Here is an 18,395-nt window from a genome sequence, read left to right on the forward strand (position 1 = left end):
TCAAAGTTGCGGAAACAAATTTTTTTCTTTATAGAAACATGTTATATGAGATCCTGATCAATTGTCCGGATGTATGTATGTGTGTGTTGATCCCTTTTTTGTTTAGAAGATAACTTTAACAGGTTTTAATGGATTTAGATAAAATTTAGTAGGCTCATTTACCATATTAATATCTTAAATCTGACCAAAGGATATATATAAAGTATTCATTTGAGGTAAATTTAAAGAATTAATGAAAGTTAAAATATCAAGAATTCACATTTTGTAAATAAAATTTTGCTTTCTCCACGAGGAAGCAAATTTTTTTGCTGATCGTAAAGAGGAAGCAAAATGTTCATGTAATGAACATCTGAATTTACAACTTGTTTTTTTTTTTTTTTTTTGAAAACAAGTTTGTGTTCTCCTATATACATTCAGCCATAATGAATAATTTCATCTAATAACGACGGGTTGTCAATAATACAGGGGCTGAAATTTAAAAAGAAATTTTTAAAATAAACTATAGTTAATTTTAAAAAATTCTAAAAAAAAAGAAAAAAATCTTTATCTAAAATAGATATAAGTTTCTCTAGAATAGCGAAATCTTTTGCTATTTTAGTGAAACATATCGTTGTTTCAGTAAAACTTATCGCTGTTTCAGGTGAAGATTTTTTTTCCCTGTTGTTGTAACCTTTTTTTTTTCTATTTTTTGTAAAAGTAAATCTATTTTTTAAGGTAAATGAAATAATAATAAAAACTTATTTTTAATGTAAAACATAATTAAAAATTTTTTTTTTTTTATATAAAGAAAAAAAAACGACACTGGAACAAAATTGAAGAAAAAATTTATTTGATTCAAAATACTCGATTACTTGACTATTATATCAAATAAATATTTACTTGAACCAAATAATTTTTTATTTGAATTAAAAGAAATTGTATTTGAACCAATAATTTTTGTATTTGAAACAAATACTATTTAATTGAGTCAAATAAATAATTATTTGATACAAATAAATATTTATTTGATAATAGTCAAGTAATCGAATATTTGAATCAAATAAATTTTTTTCAGTGCATTACATTAGGTATTATTTTTAAATATTCTAATTAATTAGTAAATAAAATTAATTATAGTAAATAAAAGTATTTTATGTGACGGTTTTTTTTAATTTTCAATTTTTTTCTTTTTTTTGCAAAAAAATAATCACAATATGAAAACTCACCTTTCTACCGGCTTTATTGTTGTGTAAGTTCATTAAACTTCTCGGATCACCTGCGACTTCGCGTGCGTCCGTAAATCTGCGCGCCAACCTATATTTAAAAAAAAATTTATTAACCAAAAAATTAGTAAATAAATTAATTTCATTAGTATTTTTTTTTGCATCCAAAAAAAAAAATGAGAAATATAAATTTTTCTCATTTTTTTAAAATAGAAAATCAAAATAAATATATTTCTATCTGAGAAAAAATTACTATTGTAAAGTAAAATATTTATTATTTCTAAGAAAACAAAAATAAAATTACCTCATTCCGTATGCAACGTCAGCACTACAGCCACCCCACTGCCAATCACTTGATGGTGATTCTTTTCTCGTTCTTAATAAAATAAAAGAATAAATAATTTATTACACAATTTTTTGTAAAAATTATTATGATTAATTTTAAATTCATAAAAAATAGTTTTTTTAATATTATAATTTTTCAAAAATAACAAATTTCCCCTACACTGAAAATTTAATATTAATAATTAAAATTCGATTCAATTAATTAAATTAATTAATTTGTATCAATAAATAAATTAGATTCTTGTAAAAAAATTTTTTTTTGTTTATAAACTATAATTTGATATTATAATAATGAAAATATATTTAAAAATAAAAAAATAAAATTTACAATAAAAATTAAATATAATATTAAAAATTAGAAAAAAAATTTTATTTACTTAAAAAGAAAATTTTTATTTGATTCAAATAAAAAATTTTCTTTAATGCAAATAAAATTTTTATTTAATTTAAAAATAAAAATTTTGTTTCAAAGCAAATAAATAGCTATATACTTATATATTTAATTCAATTAAAAATTTTTGTTGGCGGAAAATAAAATTTTTTCATATTTGAAATAAATAAAAATGTTATTTTGCGCCAATAAAAATTTTTAATTTAATTAAATAAGAAATTTATTAAATTTTGGAGAAAAATATATTTTTTTTTGTGGGTGTAAAATAGACGACTAAATAATATATATACCTAAGTGTTGGTTCACAACCGCAAGCTGTGATGTTTCCGCGACTGCAGGCTTCCGTGATTTTGTAAGTTACACCCGCTGAGCTTATTGCATAAGTAAAAGCTGCTTCTCTGCTTCCTATAATTATAAAAAAAAAATTATTATTACCCTTATAACAAAAGGATATCCCTAGGATATCCATAGGATATCCATATCAATGGTCGATATCCTAGAATGGTCCCCAGGATATCTTGGGATATCCATAGGATATCTTGGGATATCCATAAGATATCTTGGGATATCCATAGGATATCCCTAGGATATCCAAACCGCCGGTCTGTGGGACATCAATAGGACATCCATAGAATATCCACAGGATATCCCTAAGACATCCACAAAATATCTATTGGATTTTATATCGCAGGATATCCATGGGATATCCTCAGGATGTCCGTGGGATATTCTTAGGATATTCACAGGATATTTAATATCTCAACATATATTTTTTTAAAGGTTAAAATTGTTAAGCTAATATAATGAATAATAATAATATAATAAAAACAAAAATCTTATATGAGCTTCTAATTTATTTTAAATGAAGATTTGAAACGCATTTTTCAAAGTTTTTAAATAAACTCATATGCACTTAATGCATAATTAATATTAATAGTTATTCATTATTTGCGGGGAAGAATTTATATTGTTTAAAGCCAATTTATTTTCTGACAAAAATATTAAGCATATGAATAAAGGAATGAATCAAGAAATGAGAAAAAAATTAGTTAATAAAATTTTCAAATTAAACAACTTTCTCGAAAAACAAGTTGCATTTTATTTTATTTATATATAAAATTTAATTCACAGAATATTCTCACTCGTAGTCTCATAATGACTTTAAAAACAGTATCCTGAGAATATCTTCTTGACATCCAGAAGATATATTGAGAATATCCTAAAAATATCTATGGGATATCCTGACGATATCTATGGGATATCCTGATGATATCTGTGGGATATCCTGACGATATCTATGGGATATCTGGAGGACATTTATGAAAGTCTATAGAGATATCCAGAAGATATCCTGTGGATATCCTCAGATATCCTGTGGATATCCTCAGATATCCATGGGATATCCAAATTATATCCATGGGATATCCAAAGTGTATCCAAAGGATATCCAAAGTGTATCCAAAGGATATCCAAACTGCCGATTTTTTGGATATCCTTAAGAGATCCTTTTGATATCCATAGAACATCCCTAGGATATCTGCGGGATATTATCAATATATCCCAAGATATCTTGTGTTATTTGGGTAACGATTTATAATGACTATAATGATTCATTTAACAACAGTAATTAGGAGAATATGTAAATAGTAATAATAAATATAACATAACTTTAAAAGAACTGAAAGTCAAATGGTAAGTGATGAACATAACCTCAAAATTTAGATTTAGTTAGATATATAATTAGGTTAGCTAATATACATAATTGGCCTAAATATAATTAATTTCATTAAATATTATTATTATTATTATATTATTATTATTGCTATTATTATTATTGTTATAATTATTATTATTATTATTATTATTATTATTATTATTATTATTATTATTATTATATTATTATTATTATAATAATTATTATATTTTTATTATTATTAAATAATAATTATAATTATATTATAATTAATAAAAAAAAATTGAGGGAATAACAAATTTTCTTGAAATTAAATTGTCCTCTCGCATTAATTTAAATAAAAAACAAAAAATTAAATAAAAAAAAAAAATAATTCGAGTGGGTAGTGTGTGATTTTTACTTGCTCGAGAGCACGATCAATCCTTTCGTTTCGTTTTTTTATGGTGTATATATATATATATGTGTGTGTGTGTGTGTGTGCCCTCTCTCTGACGTCAGAATTTAACGAAGTTGATTTGCCGTGAGAAATGCGCGCATCGAAATGATTGCGTGGGTGTCAATAAAAAGAATGATGAGAGAGGGGGGAGGGGAACGTACTGGGGGAAACGAAAGATCGAATATTATAGGAACATGGGCGTTATTTCATTTAATATATGCTGCCTATATTCTCCATTTGTATAATTAACTGCAATGGCGCTCTCTCAATAGCTAAATTTATACTCCCTCTTCTTTTTTTTTCCCCCATACCATAGTATAATAAATAAAAAATAAAATAAAATTTTACCCTTTTTTTGCAATTATTAATTAAAAATTAAAAACAAATTTAGTTATATTTTTATTTATTTATAAAATTTAGTTTTTTTTTAAAACATAAATAAATAAAAAAACAAAAAATTGTTTTTTTTTTTTAAATATATTGTTTAGCAAAAAAACGAGTCGTGATATTTTAATTAGATTTAAAAATTTATTTTTATATTTATAAATAATTTAAATTTTAAAAAGAAAATAAAAATAAAAATTGTTTTTCTTATCAGCTCCGCATTGACAACGCGGTTATTTTTCAAATATAAAATGCATAATGACTCGACGCCTATATCCTATATATATATCGAGTGACGCCGCACAAGTGCGAGATGAAAATCTTCCCGACGATCGGTTCCCGGATTTATGAGACGCTTGATGGAGATAGAAGGTCTCGTCAATAAATTATGTGGCACGCGACGACACGATCCTTATATATATATATATATATATATATAATATATGTATATACATATAGAAAATAAAAATCGAAAATTTTCATACGTTAATAATATGGACATAAAGTTTTTTAAGAGAGAAAGAATATTATTTTTTATACCTCACCAAAAATATCGATAGTAATCATTAATTTCAATAGATTGATTAAATCGATAGTATATATTCTCTTTAAACGATAAATCGATTGTATTAACGCAATATTTTTGTAACGATAGATTGATACAAACGATTAATATATCGATATATTGTGTTTAAATATCGATAATATTATATCGTTGATACAATGCCCTCTGTATATCCGTCGCTCTCCAACCCTGATTGTATATAAGACAATAATAAAAGTCATGAAAATATGTATTAATTTACAATATAAAATTGCAAGATTAATTTACATATTTTATACTGAATGATTTTGTTGTCAATAGATGATCATAATTTATTATTCATTATCTAGTATGAAAATACTATTTGTCTTCGTTAAAAATACACGACACACATTTAAAAAAAAGTGAGGTTATGTTACATTTTGTTTGTTTCTATTTAAATTATATATTATTATATCAATTTATTATTCATTATCTAGTATGAAAATACTTTGTCTTCGTTAAAAATACACGATACATTTTAAAAAAAGTGAGGTTATGTTACATTTTGTTTGTTTCTATTTGAATTATATATTATTATATCAATTTATTATTCATTATCTAGTATGAGAATACTTTGTCTTCGCTTGAAAAAGACGACTCGTCACATTTAAAAAAAAGTGAGGTTATTTTACTTTTTGTTTGTTTCTGTTTATATTATATATTTTACGTATTATTTATTTTATTATTTATTATTATAGTATATTATTACATTAAAGAAAATTTAAATGTAATTAATTACTGTATAATATACATTTAGTTTCGAAATTTTTTTTGTACTTTAAAAAACACTAACTTAACCTAAATTTTGTTTGCAGATGAGGTCCCTTTCACCGTGGAGCATAAACATAACCTCAAAAATGCAATGGATGGCGAAAAAAAGTAATGAAGAAGAAATTCGATGCGTGAAATTATAGTGACGTATTGGATTTAGTGGCTAATGAAAGCAAGTGTTTCATACTAGATAATGAATAATTGGGGAAAATACATGAGGGAAGTTGGTAATATCTCAAAATATGGTGATATCACAATTCTCCGTCAACTACCGCACCCTGCTATAGTGAAAATTTAGTAACTTTATTGTTAAAATTAAAACTAACAATAATGTTACTAAATTTTCATTGTCAACTACCGCACCCTGCTGTAGTGAATATCTAGTGACTTTATTGTTAAAATTAAAACTAACAAAAATGTTACTAAATTTTCATTGTCAACTACCGCACCCTGCTGTAGTGAATATCTAGTGACTTTATTGTTAAAATTCAAATTTACTATAAAGTTACTAAATTTTCACTAGAGCAGGATGCGGTAGTTGACGAGAATTGTGAAAAATGGCGATTGGGGACAATGGCAAATCAATCTCACTTTTTATTAATTAATTTATATTACATTTTGTTTGTTTCTGTTTACATTATATTATATTTTACGTATTATTTATTTTATTATTTATTATTATAGTATATTATTACATTATAGAAAATTTAAATGTAATTAATTACACAGTATATTTTACTTTTTAATTATTAAAATTAGCTTTTGTTTTCGATAATAAAATTAAAACTCTCATTGTCAGTAAATTATTAACTGTAAGATAAAGCCAGGATTAAGTTTGTTTTACAATGAAAGAGGGTGCAAATATACAGCACATGCTCGATATCATTACGATATATTATTATTATCATTATCATTGTTATTATTATTTTTATTATTTTTATTATTATTATTATTATTATTATTATTATTATTCTTTTTATTATTATTATTATTATTATTATATATAAAATATAATAATTGAATAAAATAGATTTCAACATATTAAAAAACGATTCATGGGGAAAAGATGTGGTATATAAATATATACATATATATATATTTATAAGCATATTGGAATTTACGGCATTCTTATACTCAATTATATATACATTTATAAATGAAAAAAAAACCGTTATAAATTCTATAGGATTTTTGTAAAAATAAAAGTGGTGGCAAAAGTAGTGAATATATATATATATATATATATATGTATAAGAAATTGCTCGAGTTGAATGTGGAAAGGATGAATTTATGTCGAGCATTTATGTCAAAGGCCGATACTGCGTACATCTATTTAACGTCACAAGACACGGTAACGGGGAAATTTATCGTTTCGTTCAAGTCCTTGCCATTTTATGACTATCGAAGCTTTAAAGATGTTGCAAAACAGATGAGTATAGAAAAACCTTTAAATTTCACCATATCTTTGAATATAATTTATTATTAAGGGGGAATTTTTTTTTTGTTTTTTTTTTGCCAAAATGAGATGGATTTTTTCTTTTTTTTCAAAAAAAAAAATTTTTTTCTATATTTTTGATATAAAAATTTTTAAATTTGAAATTATTTTTCGTCATTAAAAATGTTTTTTTATATTTGTAATTTTATAAAAGAAAAAAATATGCTATTTTTTAGATAAAATTTAATTTACTGGTATTCCTTTTTTAAAATAAATAGAAAGACGTATTTTTTGTAAATTCTGCTCTCTTTCGGATGATTTTTTTATGCCTTTCTATGTTATATATATGTAAAATATACAAATATTATGAATATATATATATATATATATATATATATATATATATATATATATATATATATATATATATATATATATATATATATATATATATATATATTATTTTGATATTTTACGATCCTTTTGCCCCGTGAAATAATTACTTTTAATAAACTTCCAAGTTTTATTTTTTTCGATTTTATATTTTCTACCATATGCCATTAATTAATATTTAAAAAATTCGGTATTTTTTACCTGTTAATTTTTTGGCATATATTCGCATTCATAAAATTGACTTTTTTATTTACTTTCCTTTGGAGAATATGTGGAGAATATTAAAAAAAAAAAAAAATTCCGTTTTTGAAAAGTGTTTCATTTTTTAATGTAAAAAAAATATTTTTACATAATTTCTAAAAAAAGAAATTTTTTTTTCATTTATTCACTATTCCTAATGTGATGGCGAAAATTTAATTGAAATTAGGCAATGGATAGGCAAAGCAAATGTTTTTACATAACCTAACCTCAAAAACCGTTTTTCAAACAAAAAATGTTAAAATCGTTATTAAGAATTTAAAAAAAAAAACCTCCTTTCTATTCACTATTCCTAATGTGGCGAAAATTTAATTGAAATTAGGCAATGGATAGGCAAAGCAAATATGTTTTTACAACCTAACCTCAAAAACCGTTTTTCAAACAAAAAATGTTAAAATCGTTATTAAGAATTAAAAAAAATCTTTCTGAAAGCGTTTAAATAAGGGAAAAACTCAATAATGTATCTTTTTCTGAAACAACTTTACAACTTGCTCGCTTCTCGTTGCTTCGACGACAAATACGTGGATAATTATATTCTGCTGCCCACGTCGCGTAACACGCGTATATAGCTTCCCATAGAATTCTCGTGAAGAATAAAAAAAAAAAAAAAAAAAAAATAGGGAGAGGAAGGGTGGAATTTTTTACTTCTCCCCCTCAAACCCACTCTTTCATGAAAGAGATATACCTTATGGTAACCATGCTAATAAAACATATCGAGTAATTTTATGGGAACAAGTCTTAAACCGGACAGATAATTTAATATATATAGTATATATAAAGGTAAAATCACCGTAAAGACTCTAAAAAACATTGTATATATATACCATCTAATATCTTCTCGAGCTAAAGGTTTTTAAAGCCAATAATATTGTAAACTATCACAGTGATTCTCCAATAAAATATTTAGTAATTTTCCTCTATTTTAATATAATTTAGAATATTACCTTGATTTTTTTTTGTTAGTAATTTTTATCAGCGGAGTAATTCGAAATGCGATTTTTGGTAAAATGAAATTCTTTGCTGCGCAGTAGCGTTATGCGCAATTTTTAAATGCGTTTTAGAGTTGTGCGCAACATATGTCTGCGCAGTAGTCTTTTGCGCAGTTTGTAGATGCGTTTTAGACTTGTGCGCAACATACGGATGCGCAGTAGCATTGTGCGCACGTCGTAGATGCGCTGTAGACTTGTGCGCAACACATAGCTGCGCAATAGTATTCTGCGCAATTTTTTCCTGTGCAGTAGAGTAATTCCCAGTTTCTAGTTGCGCAGTAGTATTTTTTAGCTGCGCAGTCGTGTTCCACATGATTTTTTAAAAATAATTTTGTTTATAAAATAGTGAAATAATTTTTTTCAAACGTATACAATAATGCTCCATTGTTTGGCGAACGATCGTTAAAAAAAAATCATGAATATATAATATTAAAATACATAAGAGTTCATTGTATTATCTTGTAGGCGGAACTCTGACACATATATATTCATCTCGAACAAATTCGCGTATCTTCTTTTTGATTCACTTAATCGTCACGAGTTATTTGAAAAAAAAGTAATTTAATTTTTCGCTTAATAAAGAAAAAAAGAGATTTTAATAAAAATTCAAAAAAAAAAATTTACATATACGATTCTCCTAAAAGCTGCGATGACAATTTGCAAAACAGGACTGAAAACTATTTCTTCTTCGGCCCTCGATTATCGCACCTTGATTTTAATCGACATGCCGTTAGCGCGCGGAGGGCAAATTAATTAACGGATTTAGGGAGATCGTTTTAAGGCAATCGTCATAAATTATATCGCCCACACATATTCAATTTGCTGGCGTGTAAATTTTCAGAAGTCATTAAATGAGTCACTTAAGATGCGATGACATAAATTAAAAGACGATCGCGTCTTCGTATATATATGTATTACTCTTGCGGATTGATTGCAGAGATGAAAGCTGTTCACTCCTTTTTTGGTGATTTGCCATCAAGAATGTATACAATATATATATATATATTTGGAATTTTTTGCACGCGGACTCTTTAAATTCATTTGGAGAGTTATATTTTTTTACACCATTTAAAAAAAAAGATTCGCTTTTTTTATTTTAAAAATTTGCCTCGGATATTATTATTATTTTTTTTTTTTTTAATAGGGAAAAATTACTAGTACCGTAAATTGTAAAACTATGTTTTTCAAAGAGTTAGTTATATTAAAGTGACATTAATATTGACCGTTTTATATAGGCGTGACACTTTTTTTTCTCGTTTTATTATATGAATTTTAAATTTTTTAATGATTTTGTTAATGATGATGAGAGACTTACACAAATTGCTTGCGGACAAGAAATATTTGTAATGGAATCCTAACAAGTTTCTTGAACGTCGAATGTGAAATAACGTTAAGGATATGTATGTGTGGATAGTTTATGAAGATTATATAACAGGGCGATACTATTTTTTTCATTTCAAAATTAAAATTCTTTTATCATTTAACTATTTTATTTATTTATATTTCTTTTTTTTATCAATATTTTTAGATAATATACGTTTAGTTTAGAAATTTTTTTTGTAATATTATTCTAAAAAACACTAATTTAACCTAAATTTTGTTTGCAGGTGACGTACCTTTCATTGTGGAGCATAAACATAACCTCAAAAATGCAATGGATGGCGAAAAAGAGGAATGAAGAAGAAATACGATGCGCGAAATTACTGACATATTGGATTTAGTGGCTGATGAAAGCAAGTGTTTCATACTAGATAATGAATAATTGGGGAAAATACACGAGGGAAGAGGGAAACATTTCAAAATTGTCGTTTCACAATTCGCTGTCTACTACCGCACCCTGCTCTAGTTAAAAATGATTGACTTTATTGTTAAAATTAAAACTAACAAGAAAGTTACTAAATTTTCATTGCCAACCACCGCAACCTGCTGTAGTGAACATCTAGTGACTTTATTGTTAAAATTCAAATTTACTATAAAGTTACTAAATTTTCACTAGAGCAGGGTGCGGTAGTTGACAAGAATTGTGAAAAATGGCGAGTGAGGCCAAGGGCAAATCAATTTTACTTATATCTATTATAATTAATTATTAAAATAAATCAAAATACAAATAATTTGAAAAATATAAATTAGATTTTAATAAGATAAAATTTAAAATAGATATATAAATTGCACTTGCTACCCAACCCTGTTAGATTGTCACTTTTTTATATTAATTCAAAAAATTAGTTTATATTTATTTCTATTATAATTAATTATTGAAATAAATGATAATACAATTAATTTAAAAAATATAAATTAGATTTTATTTAGTTAAAATTAGTAATGAAATTAAATAAAAATAATACTAGCTACCCAATCATGTTGGTTTAGTTCTTTTTAATAATTTATTTATATTAATTTACCAGTTGAAATTAATTATATTTATCGCTTTTATACTTAATTATTGAAATAAATAATAAAACAATTTATTTGAAGAAAGTAAATTAGATTTCAATTTTAGTTAAAATTAAGAAAAAAATAAATTGTATTCATAATAAGAAATTATTAAAATAAATAAAAAATTTTAATTAATAAATAAAAAATTCTATTTAATAAATAAAAAACTAATTAAATAATTTAAAAAGACTGATTGAATAGTTATTAATAATAAATAAAAGAAATATAAATAATAATTATTAATGTGAAATGTTTGTTTCTTTTAAACAACGTTTTTTTTAGAATTATTCATCATCTAGTATGAAATACTTTTTTTTTTACATCTTATTTGTTTGCAAACACAATCTTCTCTTCTTTCGCATTAAAATTCAAAGTGTCACAAATTTTGAGGTTATTTTGTTTTAATATTTAAAAAAAGCGTATTCTTACAATGATTACTATCGAAAAATTTCTCCCGCTTGATAAAGTCATATAACACCCACTTATATATCTTCTCTCTATCAAAAAGCGATGTTAAAAAATTGAGGCTTTTGTTTATTGTCGAGGGGGTTATATTAATGTGTTTTTCTCTTGTTGCTTTTATATATATATATTTGTTTGTATGTGTGTGTGCCCAGCTGAGCACGTGCGCTGAATAATATATTAACTGAGGTTGGCAAGCGCCTATCATCGCCGAACAAGAATTTTTTGAATCAGACACGCGCTAGCGGCGACTTAACGGAGCATGTTAATCGTACATTTAATGCGAGACAACACCTACGTGAACGTGCGCTAAAAGATCTTATACGGTGTATATTATAATGAACACTTTAAAAGATGCAAGAGGAAATTTCTCTCACTTTTTTTCGCGATGAAACACATTTGACTTTTACCCATATATATATATATATATATATATACGTTTGAGCGAGGTCCTGTTAATTTTACTAATTAAGTTAGCAAACTGATATACATACAACCCCCTTGACTTATATATTAAAAATGAGTTACTTATACTTTTTTTTTCATTAGCGCGCAAAAATATTCTGACGTGAGAAATTATTATTATCAGTTGAACAAAAATTTATATTTTAAAATAATTTACATTTGAGGTTATGTTGTAAAAAATGATAAAATTAGTTTAAATTTTATTTATTTAATTTCTAATATTGTGCAATTTTTGGGAAAAAGTTTAATCACTCTCGAGAGATCGCAGGGATTTTCTGCAAATGTCGCGTCTTTGTTCTAAAAGAATTATCGTGTGAAAGGTAATACTGAGGTTAAAGGATAAATCGCCACAAACTACAAAATAAAGATCTTTGTCTGATACCAGTGTAACAAGATGGAAACACTTGTGTTTACTGGCAAGACATGCTCCTTCGAGAAGATAACTTCTATGGAGTGTGCCTGCTCTTTTAATTTTTAAAATTCAAATTTTTATTTAACATTTTTTATAATTTTAATATTAAAATTGTAATATTATATAATATATTAACAAACTAAAATTGTAAAAATGGTGGAATAGGTGAAAAAAAAATTTTGGTCTATAATTGGCAATGGATGCGCGCGCATTCTCTTGATTCGATTAACCTATTGCAGAAGCAGCCTAACAGTGATAGTTTTGTTTACATATGCGAGATCAAGACTATATGATCTATTGCTGTCAAAAATGTTTCATATACTAGATAATGAATAATATTCTAAAAAGATATGTAATCTAATAATAAAACAAAGGAATTTATGCAGATTTCCAAGATAAAATAAAACTGCAAATAAGTGTGAATCTAACCTCACTTTCACGAAGTAAAATCGCATATCTTTCTTTCCTATTCCATAAAATTTCATATTAATTTCAATATTTTAATTATTTTAATTATTATAAATTAATAAATTATTATTATTTATTATTAATATTAATTATTCCAGTTAATTAATTTATTTTAATTATTCAAATTAAAAATAACAAATATTAATAATTGGTAAATTGATATTCTAATTAATAATAATTTAACAGTGAAATAAATTTATAAATAAATTTCTCATTAATATGAATATATTAATGTTTTTTTATAGTCAATATTTTATATAAATAAATAATATGTATTACGATAATTAGCGTCTGTAATGGAATTTGGAAAATGAAATTAGTGAAAAATTGATAAAAATCTAAAAAAAAAATGAAAGATAAGATATATGCAAAATGAAGAATGCAAGGTCGTCGATATAATGGCAATTTGCAACTCAACGGGGGCTTGGAAGGAGTTTAGCGTAGACAAGTGCCAATGGCAATGGAAAAGACGTGTGGATTGAGTTATAGCCATGCCGGTAGTCGATCCCCAGGGGCTCTTGTAAGGCATCCTTATTCCATATAAACAAACTTGTTAATAAATTAATATATCACTGGGGAGATATTCTTCTCGCTTACGGTCAACAAAGTGCCCCCGTGAAAATTCTCCAAGACACACAGCCATTAATAACAACTCGACTCGATGAATTCTTTCCAATTCACCTTTATACCAATATATATTAAATTAAGACGTTTGGGCCTTTCGAATAGTTTTTGCTCCCTTTTGCCATATAATCGCGATTATATATATATATATATATATATATATATATATATATATATATACATACAAAAGCTTGCAATTATCGCGCTTCGAATAGGAGACAGAGAGAGAGAGAGATGAGACTCCACGATCTTGTGCTGATTCTTGCTTTTAATTTATTCGACGATTCAACTCTCGACGTGGTTTTTATCCCAACCCGTGTGATTCATTTGAATTCCAATCGAGTAACTTTGTACTCTCAGCACAGTTTATACGAGTCGAAATTAATTACACGGATATTTATTCGACGAAACGATTCATTTCAAAAGAATAAGGTGAAACTCAATTCAGATTGGCTTTCCTCAAGGCTGTTTATATGTATACAATAATTTCGGGTGGTCCCTGAATTTTTAATTACTTCCTGCTGATGGGGAATGCCTTTCAAAAATTAATTGACGTGAAGCAAAAAAAAAAAAAAAGAAGAAACCTCTCTTCTTTATTGAACACACGTAACAAATTGAGGAAATTTTTCCATTTATCTATTTTAGTCTTACTCCTCCTCTCTTTGGCAAGAAATTAATTTACTTAAAAAAAAAAAAATAAAAAATTAATTTGATTTCAATTTGTTTTCCGGTATATGCGACACGATCATAGATCTTTTCCACAACTTGGACCCCCCGCTTATTTTGCGTGGGGGTTTTGACACTTACGATGTGCAAATGTACAAAGTGTCACGTGACTCGGGAACTCGATAAAACGTGTGGCGCTCCGTTCTCTAGAATTGCTGAAATGACCGTTTATTAAAAGAAAAAAAGAAAGAAAAGAAGAAAAAAGTATATGCAACGTCAAGATCGTTATAAAAGAGAAACTGAAAACAAGTTTAATACGTGACATTTATGACACTATCGGACAAGAAAATTTTTTTTCAAAATAATATTCAGTTCGCTAAAGTTATAAGATATCGTGCGATTTATATATTATTCTTATTTCTATGGCACACACCACATGTATTTATAATGTAAACATATATATGCGGAAAAAAATTATTTAGATAATATTCCAATAGGTAAAATGGCATTTATTGAGAGTTTTATGTGCAAAATTTTGTTTCGTTTAGAATATTATTATTATTTGAAAAATCATTCGAGCGGAAAGTCGAAATTTTTTTCATTACACATAGTGGATAAATTTTATTGGACATCAAAAAAAAGGTGATAATAAATAGGTTATTTAGAAAACAACAACAGGGTTGGGCAGCAAAAGGTTAGAAAATATTTTTTTTATTTCCGGAAAATGTAGGTTAATTTCATACTAGATGATGATTCTCTGATGACTTAACTGACAAAGCAATTTTCATTGTTATTTAATTTTTAGTTTAGAAATTTTTTTTGTAATATTATTCTAAAAAAGAAACTCATTTTATCCTACATTTTGTTTGCAGGTGACGTACCTTTCACTGTGGAGCATAAACATAACCTCAAAAATGCAATGGATGGCGAAAAAAAGGAATGAAGAAGAAATTCGATGCGTGAAATTAGTAACGTATTGGATTTAGTGGCTCATGAAAGCAAGTGTTTCATACTAGATAATGAATAATTGGGGAAAATACACGAGGGAAGAGGGAAACATCTCAAAATTGTGGTTTCACAATTCGCTGTCTACTGCCGCACCCTCCTATAGTGAAAATTTAGTAATTTTATTGTTAAAATTAAAAGTAACAATAAAGTTACTAAATATTCATTGTTAACTACCGCACCCTGCTGTAGTGAACATCTAGTGACTTTATTGTTAAAATTCAAATTTACTATAAAGTTACTAAATTTTCACTATAGAGCAGGGTGAAATTAGTGACGTATTGGATTTAGTGGCTAATGAAAGCAAGTGTTTCATACTAGATAATGAATAATTGGGGGAAATACGTGAGGGAAGATGGTAATATCTCAAAATGGTGATATCACAATTCTCCGTCAACTACCGCACCCTGCTATAGTGAAAATTTAGTGACTTTATTGTTAAAATTAAAAGTTACTATAAAGTTACTAAATTTTGCGGTAGTTGACGAGAATTATGACAATTGGCGAGTGGGGACAATCATTACCAACCAATTAGAAATAATTTACGATTCCCTGCTTGTTACAATAGAAAATTTTTAGCTACTCAACCCTGGGTTAGAAATTCTTCAAGTTATACAATTGGTTTGTTTCCATTGTCCCATTCGACATATTTCTGCTTAACTACCGCACCCTGCTCTCGTGAAAATTTAGTAACTTTATTCTTTTTGTATAACCTCAAAGTAAATGTTCCAATGTGGTTCCAATGCTATGGTTCTTAATGAAATCATCAACTATATACCCTCTCTCTTTCTTTCTTTCTCTCTCTCTCTCTCCTTTGCCAGAATGTCCGTGGGGCATTGATCGACTCATTTAGGCTCGATTCGAAATATTGTCTATCTGGTTTTTTTTCGTAGAACTTGAACCCACCTCCCAAATCGCTAAGGGCTTAAAAAGTTGGCATCAAAAAAAAAAGTCAGTTAAACGCCAGGGGTATTCGAATGCAAATTCGATGAGCGACTTGGTTGGATTGTACAAATGCTAAGTGGACGAGTGTGTCTTAATTATAGCGATTGGTTAATCGTTTCACTATCTGATTCAAGTCGATCCAGCTTTAAAATGCCATTTGTGCGCGTGCGGTCCAGAGAATTTTTATAGCTCTTCACGCAGCAACAGTCTATAACCTCAATGTTTGTGTGCGATCAAAATTATGCTAATCGATTATGCAGACATTGAAATACCTCGTCTCTGTATATATATATACTTTTCCACCAAAGACCGTTACACTTTTATCAATTCCTAATGATTCCTAATTATTTCACAGTTTATGTCTCTCTAAATGATTAAAGAATAAAATAATATTATTAAGAATAATTATTATTAATTCGAATACATTTTATCATCGTTATAATTTCGCGACAAGAAATTTTCAAAGTGGAATTTACGTTATGGCAAGCTGACATCTAAATTGGTAAAAAAAAAGAAGATTGAAAAAGACTTGAAAGCTCAGCTTTTAATTAACTGACTCCATCACTTGTGCTTGTTAAGGATCAGAAGTGGTGCGGTGGGGCTGATGAGTCGAGTTTCTTGACCATGCAGAATGTGAAGTAATGGCATGCAGCTATACGTGTGACGATGTCCTACGTCCTTGGGATTAACGAACGAGGCACGAGAGGCAGATTAAAAGATGATAATAAACCCATTTCTTTAAATTGCTGCTGCTGCTCCTTCTTCTTCTTCTTCTACTTCATTTCGTGCCAGTGAACGAGTGACTTTAATGGACATGCCAATAGAAAATCAGCTTCTATAGCTGACTCTAGTCATTAATATATAAGTTGTCCCTCAAAAAATAAAAAAAAAAAACAATTCGTGAACCAAAATATATCAAATGGAAAATTGATCATTTTTTTCCAACTCTTTTTTTAAAATCAGGTTTTAATTAGCAGCATCATTACTTATTCTTCAGATTAGCCTTTATCGTTTGACATACTCCATGAATTCCTTGAATTGAGTTTCTTTTAACGATTATATGTATCTACAAAACGGTTCCCTCAAGATATAAAATTGGTTCCACTCAAGATATCATTTTTCAGTGTCTCACTCTTTTTTTTCTTTATGAAAATAAGTATTTGAATTTCTCTCATATCTCTTCCGTAAGGAAATCCTTACATATATATATATATATATATATATATATATATATATATATATATATATATATATATATATAGTACAATCAAGGATTATATTTCTTGGTCATAAATCGATCCATCGACCGAATAAAGGGCAACGTTTTGCTATCGGGTCTCATTACATTATAGTGAATGAGAGATGGTTTGCTTCTTGGATGTTTCTTGTGGCGTTTACGGGTGCCTGGAACGGCATATCGAACAAATTAGTGGTGAGATAAGACCGACAGAGACAGATCGTTCAGCACACATGGCACGATACAATTATCCTGGATCTGAATCACCAAGACATGTCACGTGAGAAAGAAAAAGAGAGAGAGTTGCCTTTAAGTTTTGTAAATGATTATATTCAAATATGGTGTGTTCTTTGTTTGTTTTTAAATATTTTTCATAATTTATCAATGTTATGCGTTGTAAATACAAATACTAATAATATTCTTTTTGTTTAAGGTTACAAAGTTTAAAACTATTCGATCAGGCAGGGTTGGGTAGCGAAAAGTATTTTATCGAAGTTCGATACTAACGGAAATTAGAAACACTAGAAATTCAGGCTACCGATCCCTGCTTGTTACAATAGAAAATTTTTGCCTACACACAACATATAACCTCAAAAACGCAACGAATGGCGAAAAAAAAAATTCGATGAGTGAAATTAGTATCGTATTGGATTTAGTGGCGTAATGCAAGTGTTTCATACTAGATCATGAATAATTTTTGAAAAAATTTTAAAAAAATAGTTATTGTCTCATAAAACCTCTTTTGGCTTATTTTACGCCTCGAAAGCAAGATATGTCTCATACATATCGATA

The 18,395-nt window shown here is 26.9% G+C and overlaps 1 protein-coding gene across 1 annotated transcript in view; it reads right to left on the minus strand.

Moving 5' to 3' along the window:
- Positions 1-18,395, minus strand: part of LOC127281295 (protein Wnt-7b-like) — a 78,429-nt gene that overhangs the window by 4,484 nt on the left and 55,550 nt on the right. The window contains exons 3-5 of the mRNA XM_051304942.1: positions 2,229-2,343; positions 1,507-1,578; positions 1,206-1,293 (exon numbers count right to left, since the gene is read on the minus strand). Coding sequence (XP_051160899.1) covers positions 1,206-1,293; positions 1,507-1,578; positions 2,229-2,343 — 275 coding nt within the window. The remainder of the gene's footprint in view (positions 1-1,205; positions 1,294-1,506; positions 1,579-2,228; positions 2,344-18,395) is intronic.

The sequence above is a fragment of the Leptopilina boulardi genome, unplaced genomic scaffold, assembly GCF_019393585.1.
Source record: "Leptopilina boulardi isolate dan_hultmark-lab unplaced genomic scaffold, ZJU_Lbou_2.1 LbouV2_266, whole genome shotgun sequence".
NCBI lineage: Eukaryota > Metazoa > Arthropoda > Insecta > Hymenoptera > Figitidae > Leptopilina > Leptopilina boulardi.